Consider the following 19,576-nt stretch of genomic DNA (forward strand, 5'->3'; position numbering starts at 1 on the left):
TTATTTGAGTGAGAGCACTATGCATTTTGAACTTATATTGTTTATGAAATTTACCTTCTGGCTGTGTATTTTAAACAAGAATACGGGTATAAAACAGAATAAAAACTTTCTGTTTGTTTGTTTTGGAATTTCGAACAAACCTACTCGAAGGCTATCTGTGCTAGCCGTCCCTAATTTAGCAGTGTAAGACCAGAAGGAAGGCAGCTAGTCATCACTACCCACCGCCAACTCTTGGGCTACTCTTTTACCAACGAATAGTGGGATTGACCGTTACATTATACGCCACCACGGCTGGGAGGGCGAGCATGTTTAGCGCGACGCGAGCGCGAACCCGCGACCCTCGGATTACGAGTCGCACGCCTTACGCGCTTGGCCATGCCAGGCCAAAAACTTTCTTCCAGTGTTATTGTATTTAAAGCTTCAAACAAATACTAGCCTGTTTAAATTTAATATGTTATTACCACCTCTTTATGCGTATGAATCCTTTTTTTTTTTGTTTTAAGCACAAAGCTACACAATGGGCTATCTGTGCTCTGCCCACCATGGGTATCGAAACCCAGTTTTTAGCGTGGTAAGTCCGCAGACATACTGCTGAGCCACTGGGGGACTATGCGTATAGAAATTGCTTTTCTGAAGCTTATGACTGTTGCATAAGTACTTAGTTCGAAAATGTATCTCTACAATAAATATCGTACGAAAATTGACAAACCGTGAACAAAATACGGTAAGTGCTGCCACTTTTGGCCAGCACAGAAACTATTTTAGCTCTTCTCGTCCAATAGGATTTCACATGTCAATCCCTTGTTTTGCATTCCATTGGGTCACCATATTTCTTAACTTGAAATTTGGTACCTTCCCTGCATGGTAATGGTATAGCCTAAAATCTGACTGTGGGATCGTGACAAGGTTGTGTTTGTTTTATTTTCTTAAGCAGCAGTCATTGAAGATGTGGTAGCTAAATAATGTAGTTAGATAGACATTAATTTATTAATGACGTACAATAAAGTATATTCGTGTGTTGTCATAAGGAGATTCATTAAGTCAATTTAGCGATTAGGGCAAACTTCGTTTTCAGCCTAAAAATAAAGTCTAAAGAGGTCTTTCTGTTTGTTTGCCGCCAGTTTGGCTGATCACTCCTTGGGCCAATCCCCGCTGAGGACGTTCGAAAGGGATCACATGGGTTCAACATGACTAAACCAAAATGGAGATTTCGACAGGATTATCGCCAGGGATGCCTGAAGATTGCAGGTGAAACTTTTGGAAGATGCCAAGAAAGCTCAAATCACAAGGTGATTAAAGTCGTCTTTGTGCAATTTCCATGTTTAGTTGGTCTAAAACATGGCCTACGTTAACTGTTAAAGTTTTCAACTCTCAGACTCATGTTCAGGTATCTCACCATGCTTGTGAAAAATAAAATTTAATAAAGAGAACTTTAGCTTTAGGATAAGGATCTGTTTATTCTTTTGTGCCAAGTGGCTATAACGTGCACAATAAAAATTAATATATCTTAAATTATTAAACTAGTAATAATTAAGGTCTATGTATATAGGACAACTAATAAGTATTTCATTATTAGTAATGTTTACCATTTTTGTGTTTAAGAACATTTGCACATTATCTTTAATTGAACTTAGATATGTAAACTGGCATGCTGTTCGACAGCTCAATTAGTTTTAAAGTTTTATAGGCTAAACTGCAAATCATTGAAAGCTAAAAAAATAAGTAAAACCATTTATATTTTAATTCTGACACATCTGTTATGTTTCTTCCCATTTATTTTATATAGCACAATGCTGTATTGAAAAGTTTTGTAAAACTAAAAACCTAACTTGCGTCCACCAAATGTTATGTTATAACAAATTAATGGCTAGTATACTATTGATCTCTCACCTTCCCATTTAACCTTTAATTGTAGTTTTAATCTTTGTTAAATATGTAACATGAATGTGTTTTTTATAGAATATTGGCATGTAATAAATATTTTGCTTTTTTTTTTTTTTTGCATTGAAATTGCATAACAAGAAATCATAGTAAGGATTATGGTTACCAAGATATTAGGAAAGACAGAAAATATTTAAATACTTTTTCTTTGCATGAAATTCTAATGTTTTTGGAAGAATTAGGAGGAAAAATCAAGGAATTTGAAATAAAATAAATTTGTTTAGTGAATATCTTTAATCTGTTATTTGTAAGGTTTATTTAATAATTTCACCAATTTAGTCTTACAAAATACCTGTTTTCAGATTTATCAATAAGTAGTTTCAGTTGCAAATTATAATTAAAAATAGTTATGCATGTACTGGTCTGGAGTGAAATTACCTACTGGCATCTTGCTAACTTAAACTATTTTAATCTTTTACCTTTTGTATCAGTATATGGTAATCAGATTCCTGTTTGTTATGCTGTTATTTTGCTTTTGTATATCCTAAGGTGTAATTTTGCAAGGAAATTTTGCTTATCAATATTAGTGTGGAAGAATCTATCAAATGTTACCTGGTGGGACAGTGCAAAGTCTTCAGATATAGTGCTAAAATTGGGGGTTCAGTTCCTATCACTGAGCACAGTAGATAGCCTTATGTGACTTTGGTATAAGAAAACACACACACACACACACACTCAATTGGACAAATACAATCTGTTTCTTTAAAGGTTTTATAAACTTCAAACTGTTACAACAAACTCTAGAAATGAGACTGTACAGCTAGGTCTTTTAGGTTCTTGTCAGCAGGATGTATAGTTTAATGAGTTTTATTACAAAGTATATTTATTAACAAGTCATTACTGTGTACTCATTTTAAATGACAAGCCTAATTTATATATTGTGTTGCCATATTAATTTTCTGTTCTTTATTAGTATCTGCTTCTAGACAAACTAGTAGAATAGCATATTGGCTACACTCTGTAACTGCATCTGTCAGTTACATTCAGACTTTAGAAGGTGATTGGAACCTTCATACTACATTTTGTAATTTTTGACACATACCTCTTTGAATATTGTGGGTGAAGGAGTAGTCCTACATAAACCATAACTGTGACAAAACTAAGTTATCCTGTCTGAAGTAAAGTTGTGGTTGGAACAAGTTATTCCATCTGATTGTAACTGTAGTACCAAGTTATGCTATGTGACATATGTAAAATCAAGCTATTCTATTTGAACTGTAATTGTGGCAGAAGTAAGCTATATTATTTGAATTGTAACTGTAGTGAAAACAAATTATCCTTCCTAATAAAACCAAGATAATATCAAACTGAAATTTAACATTGGCAAGTTATTGTAGCTGATCTACGACTGTAGTGGAACCACCTGTTCTACTTCAAAGTGGAATTGTAAATATGTCAAAACTAAGTTATCCTATCTAATATAAAACTGTGGTTGAACCAAATTGTCCAACCTGAAGTACAACTGTGACAAATCCAAGTTATTCTTTGTGATCTACAACTGTGACAGAACCAAATTACCATACATGAATTAAACTGTTTGAAACAAGCTATCCTAACTGTAACTGTGGCAGATAAATATTATCTCACTGTTCACCGCACTTGAACTTTAGCTGGTTGAACCATGTTACTTCACCTGAACTGTGGCAAAACCAAGTTACCCTATCTGGTAACTTTTAGTAAAACTAATTTATTCATTGAGAGAGACATATTCTGGTATCATTTATAAATAAACTTTTAATAAAGTGTTACACGAGGACTAAATGGATGCAAAAATAAAGTACTGACAAGCTCTTAGTTATTAGCAGATACATGAGCAGTTGACTTAATTGGCCACATCAAAACAGATGTCCTACTCTAGTTATTGAAGCAAAACCAGTCAAATGACCATGTCAAAGTGTTGTAGTTTGCAATGACTGGCCCATATGTAAATCAGAAAGTTGTTGAAGTCTCACTGAGGAAAGAAGTGTTTCTGATTTCTAACTTGAAAGTTGAATGACCAACTGACAGTGCAGCTCCATCTCAAATTGTGATAAACTTGTGTCTGAATTAATTCAAGTTAAGAATGAAAACTTCATTGAACAAACAAAATGTTAACATCATTAAGAAATCACTTAGTTGGTCACTTTTCCCCTGAAATTCTCTGCAAACCTTTGAATAGAGGACAAAGAAGTTGCTCAGAAAACAGTTGAAGTTTGGTTGCATGTAAAGACGTGTGTGAAACACTAAAGAAGAAAAAAATCATAAGTACAAGTATATACATCATTTACTGTAGCTAAAAAGCTGTACTTGATCCTGTGGTTGTGGTAAGACTGATATTGTTTGTCTTCATAATGTGGATGGTAAAGCTGTTATTAAATGTGTAGTAGTTGGTTGAACCACTTATTGTGCATCTTCCAGTGTTCTCTTCTTGTTCCTAAATTACTGGGTGGAGCTGTCTATCAAGGTTGTTTTGCTTGTCATATATTTCAGTCTGAGGACTTTCCATGCTATTGGTAGAGAACAATGATAATCATTTACTAATCAAAGCCAGTGTTGATAGTAGTACAAAACAAGCTATGGAATTAGCAACTGTGTCACCATAACAGACACATCAATTCCACGATGAATATCTCAAGTTGCTTTGTTTTAAAAACAATTTACATTCTCTTATGAGGTTTATGTATGGGCTGATATTGTGTATCATTTCTTTGTTTACAAAACTGGACAATAAATGTTACTTTGAGCTGACCCAGTTATGCTGTTTTTGTATGAACAGAACAGGCTGAAGTAAGACGTTCACAGCTTGCCACTGAACTGTGTCAGTCTCCAATCACTGTAGTATCTTGTGTTTGTGGAAAGTAATTCATTAAATGCAAAGTAGAACATGATAAAATTTGCTGCAACTTATTTTGGTAATTTGAATTTACTAATATATCCAGTTTTGTAATTTAAACTTTAAAACATTTATCTAGTCTCTGATTTATAAATATATGATGTCTATTTATGACAGTGTAGTTTAAAATGTTGCTTTACTGCATATGTAACATTGCTAGTCTAAGTCAACTTGAAGTATTGGAGTCATAGCAGTCAACAGCATCACACAGTTATTTACGAGCTTGTCTCTGTATACAAACAGTTGATTTTAGTGACCAGTGGTATGACAGTAGACCTGTATTCAGAGATATATATTTCTTGGTAAGAATGAAATAACCAGTAATTATTATAACAGACTTATGGGAACTTCAGCAGTGCTTTACAAAAACTTGTGTTTTTCAGCATCAGTGTGATGGTATCCATTAAGTGTGAAGGAATACAACATAGATGAAAGTCCTGCCAAATCTACCATTGAAGCTTCTTTCTAATCATAGTATTATCTATTTGAAATAAAGGTTGGTTAGACTCTGCAGTTTGAAAATGCCAACATGTAGTAGTGGTATACATTTGATGAGAAATCATACTGTAAATGACTGGAGGAGTGTTTTTTTTACCAACTGTTATGTCTCAATTTTCTCAACCCAAACCAGCCATTTTTACATATATTTTCTCTACAAGTGGGTTTTCTTGTCATCACTGATTGTTATGTCTATTCTCAAGTAGATATACATATCAATGAAATAATGATTCTGTATACATTGTATCTTGCATTCTATTACATGCTTGTGTTATAAGCTGGCAATCCTTTGTTGCATGTTTTCTTTTTTTGTGGTTGAGTCTACAAAAGTTGATTGGAGACCATTAATGAAATATTTTTTTATTTCAGTTACACAACCATGCATTTAAGTTTTGCAATATATATATATATATATATAAGTAAAATTAAGAAAAGAAATTTTGATTATCTATGGGATAATCGTTGGATAAAGGCCTTTGATTTATTTGTGCTCTATTCAAAATAAAAAGTCCCCTGCTGGTACAGTGGTAAGTCTATGCATTTACAACATTAAAATCAGGTGTTCAGTTCCCATCGATAGACTCAGCAGATAGTCTGATGTGGCTTTCCTATAAGAAAACACCCTCATAATACAAAAGGACAAGAGAACACAAGCATAAGAAAGACTAGATTCTATTTAAGACAGTTTAATATTTTTAATGTGATGATTAGCTTAAAAAAAGAGTTGTCATCAGCAATAGTGATTAGTAGACGATGATGCAATCTCTAGCTCAACAGAGGTGTCAGAACCAGAAGTGTTCTAGCACCCCCACTTTGACATATAGACCAACTACAAATTATATTATTATATGAAGTTTTATAGACCCACCTAGATTCAGCTGCTTTTAGCAGCACCTTATACTTTTAATCTCTCACTGTAATATCTGGAACTTTTCCTTAAGCCACTGCTGAAGTCTTAAGACCACTCTTCACAGTTGAGATTTTTTAAATTGGAAAGACTTTGATTGAGGATGTCCCAAGTGTTAAGACCTCTCTCTCTCTTCACAGTTCAAATTCTTTAAGTAGGAAAGACTTTGATTGAGGATGGCCCAAGTGTTAACATCTCTCTCTCTCTTTTCACAGTTCAAATTCTTTAAGTAGGAAAGACTTTGATTGAGGATGGCCCAAGTGTTAACATCTCTCTCTCTCTCTTTTCACAGTTCAAATTCTTTCAGTAAGAAAGACTTTGATTGAGGATGGCCCAAGTGTTAACATCTCTCTTCACAGTTCAAATTCTTTCAGTAGGAAAGACTTTGATTGAGGATAACCCAAGTGTTCCAAGACTTTGATTGAGGAACATCTCTCTCTCTTCTATACTCAAAACTGGTAAACTACATATTATTCTCTTGCTTCTTTATTGCACTTTTTCAGCATTTCAGTGTCTTTTTTTATGGTAAATAAAGCAAGATAAAACAGTCTTTGATCTTAAGCTTAGAAGTTCTGGAAATGTATGTGCTCATGAGTTCTGATAGCTTTTCTTCACCACAAGTAAATGTATCTTTTTTTTTCTTTTACTGCATGAATATTGTACATAAACACTTTCAACATTTGGGAGTAAAATGCCACAAGTTTTTGAAATAAAAATGTGGAACTTTAGCAACAAATTGAAACATTTGGTACAATAAAGAACTCAAATTTATTTTGCATTTATTAATTGAAGTAATGATTTCTTTGCAGTTATATATCAAATGTTTTGTCCCTCCCTTTAAACTTATGATTATACAACAGACCTTGTCAATTAATCCATTTATCCTAATCTATTGCTTCTAATTGCTGGTATGTTTTTTATACCCTTTTGTGTATCTGCTGATTATTTTTTACCATGGGGAAGGTGCTGAATGAAATTTTTATTATCCTGAAACTTGATTTAAAATGCTACTTGCAATTATTAACATCTTAGAAGGTGTTTTACAAAAAAAAACATCCTCCATTTCTTACCACCAGTTATCTGTCCCCTATTAGAACATTGTTAACTATGGGAAATTTGAGTTTTATTGTTTTCTTATGTACTTCACCTTTCAATATACCTACTTTGTAACACCTCCGAAACCTTTCCTTTCTTATAAGCATGAGTAACCAGTGTCTCAAGCCTGTTTATTACAGTTACTCCTATAAAATGAAGTGGGTATTTTCTTAGCCCTAAACTTCATGTTTTGTAATAATAAAAAAATCCAATATTTTTCCTACCTTTAGACTTGCTTGAATTCAGTATTTTTAATTTTTATTCCAAGTGTCCCTGTTTTTACCTAAAACTTTCTTTTCACTATTCTTACCACTTAGTTATTCCTGATTAATATTCAGACTTCTAATGATTTTAAAATGTTAGCTTCCACACAACCCACAGGTGAGTCATGCTCTAATTTTCTTTTTGAAGGACCACCTATTGACTGGAACACAATGGCTACATATGCTCTTCTCCTAAAAGAAGTAGTTGTTAAATGACTAGCGAGACTCTAGAAAGTATCAGCAAAATTGGCTTGGGAGCTAATGGGTTAAAAACATTAAAGATTTTCTTTTACACTTAGATTTTAAACTTTTTTGGAAAGTCAAAATTTAAAACAAATAGAATTCTGGTAATATGACTGCATAATGAGTCACTTTTATCTTTCTTGTAGGAAGGAGAGGAAAACTGTTCAAATAAATGAAAGATGTTGACTATACCATGTTTAAAGCTTGTGGCTTAAGTAATATTTTGTGTAGGAAAGACTTCTGAACACAAGAATAAAATAATTGGAAAGCTCATGGTTGTTTCCAGTATGTATGTGTATACTTTTAAGGTAGTGTGTGCCCATTGTTGATTTGCATGGGAATTTTCCTTATTAATATTGTTACAACTGCAATATTTTAGACCAGGGCTCTGACAGCTCATTAATAGTCAACAAAAAGTTATGAAACAAATAAAATAAATACAGCAAATATCAGAACCATTGTAAATCAGTTTGATTAAGAAGCTTAGGCTTTATATGGTCATATAAACGTGTGACTAGTAACTAGCAGTTACAATAATTAAATGTATAGTATTTTTACTTTGAAATATATTCTGTAAAGTATTACTGTTCTCATATTTAAGTACTATGATGTGTTAAAATTTGTTCAGTATGTTAACATTATATTATGTTGCTCAAAAGTGTACAGAGTAAAATACCTTTAGTTTGTGTACTCAATTGTTTTTATATTAAATCTGGCCCTCTTTAAAAAAAAAAAAAAGTTGAAGAGCCATATTCTAGACAGTTCAGGTTAATGACATTATGATTCACTATCAACAGCTGAGTTGGTGTTAAAGCAGTCTTAAAATTGGGGATTGAGATATATAGGCCTACTTATGAATACTGATAAACCATTTATCTGGGTATGGTGGTGGTAGGAAGGAGGATAAGAGGCTACACTTGACGTTGACAGCTTTTAATGGGATTCCCACTTAGTCTTTTCTCTTGTTGATTTGTGTGACTTGCATACCCAGCAGTGTTTTTTATGGTCACTTGTGAGGGACCATATTGTTTGTAAACTTTGCTTCCTATTGGAAGCAGTAATCCAGACTTGCAGGTACAATAATTTCTTTCACAGGCATCGAACATTGTAAAAAGAAATGTCATACATAGTTCTTGGTCAAACAGGTATAATTTTAACCTAATATTCTTGCTGTTTTCATGTAACATCACTTTGTTCCTCTTCCCTGTCAGTCAGTCATTTTATCTTTTAGTATAGGACCATATATATCGGGCCTTAACAGATATTTTCAGATCTAGGAGCTGGGTGTGCCTAACCTAACTTCACTAATGAGGGGGCAAGATATGTTTATTTACTTTCACAGCAATAAGTGCATGCAAATGATCATATGATATCAACAACAACTTGATAATATTTCTTGAACTAATTTCCTGCCTGAGAATAAACATGAGCTCTGTTGGATTGGAAGAAATAAAAATTAGTAGTATGTTGTGAAACTGTAGCACTTCATTTCTGAGAAAACACAAGTGCTGAGTCAGCCATTAGTCCTTGAAATAGTTTGATATAAGACTCAAATGAAGCAAAAATAGTTAATTTCCAAGAGTCTGTAACTCTTCTAGGTTCAAGTTCTGTTTAGCACAGCCTTGTATACAAATAAAGTGGGAGAATATACTAGGCACCACAATGAAATTTGAGGCCTGATTTCTCTCTTTCTCTCACAATATATATATTGTGCATTATGTGCCAAAGAATAGAGCAATCCATAGGATATATTTCTTCACCTTGTAGTAATGAACAAATGATAACAGAAAAGAATATGCTTTTCATTTAACGATTAATATGGTTTCTTATTCTTCAGTACAAGTTTTACAAATAAGCAAGTGTTATGTCAACTCAAATTAGTCATCACCAAAATAGATTAAAAATTGCTGCAAGTTTCTATAATTGCAATTTACATTTACTTAAAATTTGTTTTCTGCTGTCAAATTCTCTATACATCTTTTATAACATTGTATACAGCACTAGCTCAGGATTCACTTATTTAAACAGGTCATTCTACCATCACTTTAGTAAAATTTAACTTTTTAATATTGTAAGTTACCACACCTTACAAATTATTTAACATTATTTAAAATAGTATATGTAGAAAATTTATAAATCTTAGTTTTTAGAAAAACTGCAAATTTTATTGCAATGAAAAAATAATTGAGAAGTTTTTATTTTAAGCTGTTCTTGTAAACATTTTCTGTGAGTGAAGGTTTAACAATTGCTTATTCTCTGATAACTAAGAAATGAATCTTTTGAAATATATTTCCATTGGCCTTGTTCCTTTCAGTGGATTCTGGCTAATCAGTATATCAAGAAGTCCACTGTCTTTTCCCCTTTTTCTGTCATGATGGCTCAACTGATCCTGGAGATCTCTTTTCCCCTGTCTCAACCAGACTCATCTGTATGGGGCTCCCAAAATTCAGTTGAGTACCTGTGAGCTTACAATATTTACAAATGCTGGTTTTCCTATCAACTGTAAATATAGCTCAAGTAACACATTGTATAGCTTTGTGCTTGATCAAAACCAAACCTACAAATTATTCTTGTATACCAGTGCCTTTATTAATGTGGGATGTTGGAACAGAGCACCCAATCTGTTCATAGAGTTTAGTCTCTAGATGAACAGTTTGTGTGTGTTTGTATATATATTTTCTTGAGAACAAAGCAGGCTTATCACCTTTATGCCTTGCCTGTTTGGTATCTTAATGCTCAGTTCTATACCTCTTTTTAGACTTCCTAGTTTTTGTGGCAAGTTTATCTACTTTGTGAAACTGACACGTGTTTTCTTTTAACAAGCTTATTGTTTAAAACCTTAATATTTTTTTTTTCAGAGTGTAGAAGATGAATGTTTAAGGATGCTGGTTAAACTCTGTATGTCAGATGTTAATATTAACATAATTTTGTAGTTTTGTATATACATTTCTAAATGTTTCTGGAGATAATTTTTTATCCATAAGTTTGAAATCATCACATGCTGATTGTGATTTCTGCAGGCACTTCCAAGCTTATTGAATAACGAACATGTATCTTATGAGTATATAATTTGTTGTTTGAAATTCTACTGAAATAAACTCTTGAAGATCCATCTGGCATCATTTCTAAGTGACTTCCAACATTTATGAGAGTGTTCTGAAGGTTCAAAATACATTGTAAGTTTAACACTTCAGATGTAATATGGCAGTTTAATTTGCCCAATCCAAATTCATCTTAGTTTTTCAGTTACTGAAAATTTGGTTGCATTAGAAGTATTTGTCGTTGAACTAGACTAGTATACATTTCTTAGTATTAGCAGATGAATGTCATTTATGATAATATATGCAACTGGTAATTATTGGTATTATTAGCAGGAGATGGGTGTCGTCTGTGATAATGTGTACATTTGGTAGTTAACTGAGCAGTGTTTACAAGTTATTGTATTGAATATACTGACATTGATATTTTAACTTTGGTATTATTTTTCTTATATTCTCATTGTAGAATACAATTATGGAAGTTTTTCTTACAAAAAAAAATAAAATCTTGTTCCCTTATTTTTTGTTTTCTAAAACTATCAAAGTTTTGGTAATAGATGTTAAGTGAATGTTCCAGCATACTTTTGTAACACAAAAAATTAAACTACTTTAGTTATTTAATTTTTTTAAGTAGTTGGTCTGTGTAAGATATATTGCAAATTTGACTCTATGATGGTAGACTACTAATAAATTTAAGAATTATCTAAGAAAGACTGAAAGGCATTCCTGGCATCAAAGGACGGTTTTAAATGTTTTGAACAATTACCAGGTTGTTAAATTTTCTATATAGTTTTCTAATAACTTTAAGTTATTTATTATTAAACAAAAGTAGCATAAATTTGACCATTTATTATAATGAAAAGAAATCTAAAAAAACTGATTTTCTTAATTGCATATTTTTTGTTGAATAATTAAGGTTGTTAATTATTGACATTTGTTTATTACAGTTTTTTAAAGTTAAATGATCTAGTTTTTAAAAAAGCTTTAAAACATTAAGGAATTTGAGCGATTTGCTTTAAGTAGCAGTTTTGCAATACATATTGTAACTTTATTCATATTTCTTCTTTGTAATATACACATTTGTAAAGTTTTTTTTTCACATAAAGCTAAAAAAAACCAAAAACCCTGTTATCATGATTTAAATATAATTGTCAAGCATGTTAATATGGTAGAAACACAAGTTGATTTTTGAAACTGTACTGTAAAATCAGTTTGATACTTCTGCCTTTTCAATCAGCTAAATTTGATTTCTTTGTAGACTTAATGAATGACACTCAAATTCTTCAGTTGGTAAGTGATGTGTATGTGCAAAAAATATTGAGTTATGGGGATTTACAATAATTTTGTGAAAAGCAGAATGGGAATATGGAATAGTGGTTTTAATTTTCTTATTAGATGTATAATTTTCTTTGCGTGTGTGTGTGTGTCTAACATGCATGTATAATATAATTTTAGATGGGAATCCGTATGAGGCCATACGGGGGCTGTGGGAAGGAGCTTATGTATCTCAGTTTATTCGACTCTTCCAAGGAAAATTTGGTTTTCCAAGCATAACAGTCTGGGTGAGTGACTCGCAATTTTTTCACCTATTTTAAGTACTATACCCCTTTTTTCAAATAATCCATCAAAATGATAAATTTTATACCTTTATTTGTGAATAACCTCCTAGTTTAGGTATTAGTTTGTGTGTAATTTATTATGTGTATAATGGTCATTAATTTATTTTTAATATACTCAAGTGAAAATTTGAAAAGATTTTTTCTGAAGCATTTAAAAACAATTTGTCATCGTCTGCTTGTATTTCAATGGAAATAAAAGCTTTCAGATAATCTAGAAAATGTATGACCGAAATAAAAAAAAAAAGGTTTTATTTGAAGAATTCAAAGAAATTGGAAGTTATAATTATACGGAAATTTCTTGTCCAATAATTTATAACATTAACATTGTGATTTAGACAAAGAGAGCAAATGTGTGACCTATAATTAAGTGATAGCTGTGGGAAAAATCTTTTATTGGATGTTTATTCAAAAATGAAACTTTTAATATCTGATTAGTTAGGTATATTGATGCAATGGTTTTTGTAAAATTTAATAAGATAAAGCTAGTAAAAAAAACACACTAGCTTTCAAATTTTAAGTATTCAAGTTCTCAAAATCATGAAATGCATATCTGTACAATAAAGAATAATGAAAGCTGTTAAACTTATTCTTAGTGTAATGCTCTGCTCCATGAAAATTATTACTGTTACTGAACTACAGAAAAAAAAACAATCAGTAGCTTTATAAGACTGTCTGGTGAATTAATTTATTGAAAAATAAAAATAAAACCCTACCATTAACATGGTACTTTACTCTACAACCTTGAACTGCAGTTCTTTTCTGAGACAAGAGTGTTGAACCTTAGATGTGGCATTGACAACATGAGAATCATGGGTTTTGGAACATAGCCAGAATGGAAAAGCAGGGAATGAGAGATAAGCTTGATGGTCACTCTTTTCAATGTTCAATGTACTTTGAACAACTGTAGGGTATACAAAACAACTGCATGTGAACCGTAGATACAAACAAGTTGGTTACCATAATCTGTGATGACAAGAAAACCCACTTGTAAAGAAAAATGTGTGTAAAAACAGCTGGTATGGGTTGAGAACTTTTTATTATGTAGAAGACCAGCTCTGTTTAGTTAAATTAAGTAAAACCTGCTTCGAAGCTGAAACAGTAGTTCAATTTCATGCCAGTGTAGGTTGAAAAGAGGAAAAAAAAAAAACCTATCTTTTGCTAGTGTAGGTTGAGAAGAGGGGAGGTTTTATGTTGCTAGAAATGGAAGAAAAAAAATAATTTTACACCACTACAGGAAGAGACGGAAAATATAGAATTTAAACCACTAGATAAAGAAAAACTAGACTCCCTTTATGGATAAGAAAAAGAGGCTAGATTTTGTCACCATAGGTAAAGAATAAACAAATATATATTTGATGTCATTCTAAGAATAACAATAAAAGCAGTGCTTATGACCACTAGGAAGATAAAAAAATGAGGCTATATTTGATTCCATTGTTGGCAGAAAAAAAAGCAGCTAAATTTTATGTCACTAATTTCAGTAGAGTCATTAAAGGCAAGAATTTATATATAGGCTTAAGACAAAACAAAATGTTTGATTATAAGTCACTGTACATTAACTAGTATATTTTGCTACAATATATAAATAAGAGAGAAAGTTTTCCACTTGTTTAAACATTTGGATTTTTGTTTTGTTTTTTTATGTAGGTTTGATAACAGTATTTTTAAAATTGGAGTGATTGGAATTTTGATGAAACTTTGTAGAATGGATGGCAACTGTCTGTTGTGGAGACACAAGTGTTGAGGATGATGTTTCCAAAACCTAGTCCTCTATACTTGTCTTCACAACAGGCAGTTGCCGTCCATTTTACAAAGTTTCATCATGAATACTCTGCCTAAACAATCTATCGAAGGATTGGAATTTTTTTTCTAATAAATCTTGTACACTCTTGATTGAACATTTAGAAGAAACATTATGGATAAATTTGAATCTTTTAAGAATATTTCATTTGGAGAAGGGTTAAGTATACATCTATTGAATATCAAAGCAACATTGAATTGTAATTCCAAAAGTTTGCATTCACAACTACAATTGTAACCAGAAAGTTAACAACAAGTAAATTGTGTTTTTGTGTGATCTCATAATATAATACTATGATGGTTAAGATTTCAATATCTAATAAATTTTCATTTTATGTATGAATTATTTCCTTGTCATGATAAAACCTTACAATAATTAATTAATTGCCTGAAAATAATATTTTATTCACTGTTTTTTTTCTCTAACCCTTTCATTATGGGCCATGGGTTAAAGGCCATGTCATTGCCTCTGTTGACTTCCATTGAAAATTTGATTGAACCACTATTTTATGAATTTATATGAATAAGATAGGAATCAAATTGTAGATTATAATTCAGACTTTACTGTGATATAAGGGTTAATTTCTTATTAAGACCATACTGAAACGGAGCGTTAATCGGTAAACAGGTAACGAAATTTTGTCATTTGTGTTCAAGCATTAGCGTTGTCAACATCTCCCACTGACATCTCTTATGTTACATTGGATAGAAACATGGCAAAGGCTAAAAAGGTGACAGAGTTTGAACGTGGCAGAAATGTCGAGCTGCAAAAGCAAGGTCTCTCTTAACGTGCCATCACTTGTGAGATTGGGAGTAGTAAAACTGCTGTTGCAAATTTCCAAAAAGACTCTGAGGGATACGGAACGAGAATTTCAAGTGGTCGGCCCAAGAAAACTTCACCGGCGTTGAGCAGGAGGATTTGACGGGTTGTCTGGCAAGACACCAGCCGATCGTCGAACCAGATTAAGACCCTTACGGACGCAGAATGCTACTCAAGAAGACGGCATCTGCGAGAGAAAGGCTTTAAAAACCATAAACGTCTTCAAAGGCCACTCTTCCTTCCACACCACGAAACAGCTCAGTTAAACTTTGCTGAGAAGCACCAAACATGGGACATAAAAAAGTAGAAGAAAGTTTTGTTCTCTGATGAGAAAAGAATTAACCTGGATGGTCCAGATGGCTTCCAACGTTACTGGCACGATAAGGATATCCTACCGGAGATATTTTCTACACGATACAGTGGAGGAGGTTCCATCATGGTTTGAGGTGCTTTTTCCTTTCATGGAACAATGGAGCTTCAGGTTATATAGGGGCGTCACACATCAGCTGGCAACATTGGCATGTTGGAGAGAGCATCCTTATTGACTGAAGGCCTTCGCTTGTGTAGAAATTACTGGATCTTTCAGCAGGACAACGCTGCAATCCACAATACCCGCAGGACAAAGGACTTTTTCATGGCGAATAACGTGAATTTTGGACCATCCAGCGTGTTCGCCCGAACTGAACCTTATTGAAAATGTTTGGGGGTGGATGGCAAGGGAAGTCTATAGAAATGGACGTTAATTCCAAACAGTGCATAATTTTCGTGAAACCATCTTCACCCCTTGGAATAACATTCCAGCCAGCCTTCTGCAAACGCTTATATCGACCATGCCAAAGCGAATGTTTGAAGTTATTCGCAATACGGCCGTGCAACTCGCTACTGAGACCTCTTGTTGGGAATTTCCTACCTACCTTGTTTAGAACTTCTTTTTGGCATAGTCTTAAACTTTTGACCAGCTCCTATTTAGACTAATTTCATAGTGTTAATATTTTCCCTATTAAATGCTAAAAAGTTTATTTTTATTTCCCCTTTTCTTATTTTCATCTTTCAAAGCTCAACTCAAATAAGTGGTTGAGTCTAACAACGCAAAATGCATATTTTTTCTTGATGTTCATTGGTCTTAAAATTTTGGCCAGCAGTGTATATAACGGCAACAACCAACCAACAGCTTAAAATGTCCCTTTAGTGTGTTTTTTGAGCTATTTTAGTCTGTGAAAAGCCATCACTATTTTTTTGAATCGAGTATCTTTAGTTGTTTTTATTCTTTTTAAGACCTAAACACAGCTTAAGTATTAAGCTTAATAAATTATAATGGAATTCTGTGGTATCAGTATAGTTTGATATTTTTGGTTATTCAACTCTGTGTGTGTGCGAACCTAAAAATGTTTATCCTCCATTTGCGAAATTTTAAATTGGTAACTTCTGTCCATCAGCAACCAAGTTCAAAGGTCGTAGCTAGCAGAGATAATTTGTTCTATATTTTAAGGAAAATAAATGTAATAACTTATTTGTAAATACTGTAGTATTAATCTGCGTACATATATAATGTATAGTAACTGAAATGTGATTTATATATTACAAAATATTTTTGGTCCATTGAAACACAGCCAAGACCGGTAACTTTGTAAATAGTAAAGAAAGGTCCGTTTTATACTGCTGGATTCAGTAGCATGAGTACACGTGCAACATGTCGTTTAACTTCTGTAATGTATATGTTATTGCTTTATTTATTTATACGTTGTTAAACGTTTATCATTTAAATATTTAGTGTAACAAGATCATGTTAAGAAACAACACCTGTACTTTATTTTCGGTTGGGGTTGCTGTGTAACCATTTTTCAAATGTTCTCATCAGCTAGGTTAAGTAATATGCTTGTTTCTGATGTGCCCTAGTATAGTTTGTTTTATCCAAGGAAGTCGACTTCCAGCAAATGTTTATTATTTTCATTGTAGTGATATTAATAATTCAGTAAATCGTATTTTAAAGGATCTGTGACTATTTTTCTTTGAACAATAGTTGAACCCATTGAAGGGACAAAGGATTGTCTTTTAAAACATTAAACAGTGTTGGTAAACAATACGAGAAGACAGACCCAAAGAACGGAAAGCATTGATACCAACGGCAGGCACGTGCACGAAACCGAAAGAAGTAGATACATAATTTCCTTCTCACTAACCCGGTCACAACTTCAGAATTAATAACGAAAATAACGTCGATATGGGGTAGAAATTCGGGATTTCATAAGTTGTCGCTGTACATTATACACGCGTGCTCGCACGTGCACAGATTTTACCTTCGAAAGTGCGGTTTTAAACCTCAATTAGTTTTATGGTATAATATACGTAGATCGATGTACACCCGTAGTATGCAAGCTTGAAGGTGCTTTTTCAAAGTGAAGTAAAAAATGGTGAGGCACAAACATTGCATGTACGATATTACACGTTAAAACTAAATAACACAATGAGTGCGCATCTTACTGCGTCTGAAGAAGCCTAGACTTAGTTTTCGTGATGTTATAAAACAATGACGCACAACTACAAGTTGTATTTTTAGCGTACGATGTTACTTTTGTAAGTACAGTATTCTCACCTATGCCAAAAATATATACACGTATATTGTTTTTGCTGTTTTTCTCCGTAATTTTGACAGCTAAGTGGATACATTATTACCACTTTCTATCTAATTTAAATCAAGGTCACTTTTTCGTGCCGGGGGGGGGGATTTATTTTGTCATTGAGTTTGAATATCCGCTGGCTACTCTTTAGGAGGCATAGTTTGCTCGGTCAGATGAACATGCGCATTTAGAAGTGTCATTAATTTACGCACGTGAAGGTGATCTAGGTTTAAGTTTGTATATGTACATGTTTTATCCGTGTTACCCTAACTAACTACAGCTAGTCAGTAAGAATGTTTTGTAAAATTTCTACTGACTTAGAAGCCTTTATATAAATGCACCTATTTTATAGGGACGTTAAGAACGAGGTATATCCAGGTGTATTAACTCTGGTTATCCAAGTCAAACCTTGTTCGTTACCCTCTCCAGTTTGTTCCAGTTAAAAGTTTTGTTGTGATAAGGTTTTTTACGTAACTAAACATCTATAACAAATAATGACGTAAGTGAAAACTGATATGAAAATTATGGATCGTGTCGCTCATGAGATACTAGCTAATTATAATTGTTTAAATTAACCACGCCAACATTTTAGACATTTTTTTTATTAAAAGGATTTTTATGAATTAGCAATATAATTAATTTAGTATACTTTGATATTTTTTTTGCTTCAGCATAACTGTGTGAGCTCCCCGCTAGTACACCGGCAAGTCTACGGATTTACGACGCTAAAATTAGGGGTTCGATTCTCCTCGGTAGGCTTAGCAGATAGCTCGATGACATTGCTATAAGAAGACACACGCACTTTGATGTCTAAAAATTATCAGTTTCTGGTTGAATGTTATTACTTGCATTGTGCTATACTTTTCATTGGTTGAACACTTTAATAGAAATGGTTTTTGGAAAGATCTTGCGTCAGGCAGGTTTGTTAAAAGGTCAAGACAGACTTGTAATATGACCTTATTGATTTTTTGTTTCCCTGCGCAGTTAAGCGTACATGCATATTAAAAATAAATAAAAATAAAGCATTACGCTGCTCATGCGTCAGTAAGGAACGGAAAGGCTTATCTTAACTCCCTGTTGTAGGTAAATTAATCGATACTGTTACTTCTACTGTATTTGAAGGTCGGATATGTGACGATGAGATTTTGTTCTATACAAAATCGTGTACTGAAGATTCATGTAATTAGTTCTACATGTATGTAACCAGTGTAGTAACATTTAGACGACTATTGTTGCTCGCAATTCACATTGAAGTTTAACTAATGTTAACGTCAATTACCTACAAGATTAAATATATTTATGCTAAAAATGAACTTAGTGAAAAACGCAACTTTTTAGTTGGCTAGTTTGTTAGGCAAAGAAAATTAGGAAGGAACAACAACAAATCACAACTTGGCATCGAGTAGACCATTATACATGATTGTTTTGTCTGGCCAGAAGCTGAACTTATGTAATTGGCTTATTCATTTTGCTAATGCTTTTTGACGCAATCACTAATTTTTAGTGCCCAGGTGTCATCGTGGAACAAAGGGTTTCGAGAAGGAAAATGCGTTATATACGTGAAATGCTTAGGATTGTTGACTTAATATTACACTAATCACTCCTATTATTGTCATTACGTTGTTGGCTAACCTCACCACAAGACTATTTTTGACGTGTTGATTAATCTATTATTCCGCGGCAAGAAGTGATAAAACGGTTGCTGAGATTATAAAACTGAACTGAGGAAAAAGTGACTGTAGAGAGCAGAGTCTATGATCATTTAATAGCTTATTGCAAACGGCAACCACACGCAGAGGAGAAGAAAAACCTACCCTACAAGTTAGGTCTTACCCTACCAAGGTAAACCGCATACTGATATT

General features: G+C 32.9%; 1 protein-coding gene across 5 annotated transcripts in view; it reads left to right on the forward strand.

Annotated features, from left to right (window-relative positions):
- Positions 1-810: 810 nt before the first annotated feature.
- The window catches only part of LOC143245122 (uncharacterized), an 88,442-nt gene continuing 69,676 nt past the window's right edge, over positions 811-19,576 (forward strand). Inside the window, exons 1-3 of one of the 5 annotated variants that reach the window (XM_076491038.1) lie at positions 811-906; positions 1,122-1,289; positions 12,313-12,419. In XM_076491038.1, the coding sequence (XP_076347153.1) occupies positions 1,265-1,289; positions 12,313-12,419 (132 nt within the window). In that variant the 5' untranslated portion in view covers positions 811-906; positions 1,122-1,264. Of the gene's footprint in view, positions 1,290-1,363; positions 1,388-12,312; positions 12,420-19,576 lie in introns of those variants that run through there. The other 4 variants (XM_076491039.1, XM_076491040.1, XM_076491042.1 and 1 more) reach the window with 4 other exon arrangements.

Source organism: Tachypleus tridentatus, chromosome 2 (assembly GCF_004210375.1).
Source record: "Tachypleus tridentatus isolate NWPU-2018 chromosome 2, ASM421037v1, whole genome shotgun sequence".
NCBI lineage: Eukaryota > Metazoa > Arthropoda > Merostomata > Xiphosura > Limulidae > Tachypleus > Tachypleus tridentatus.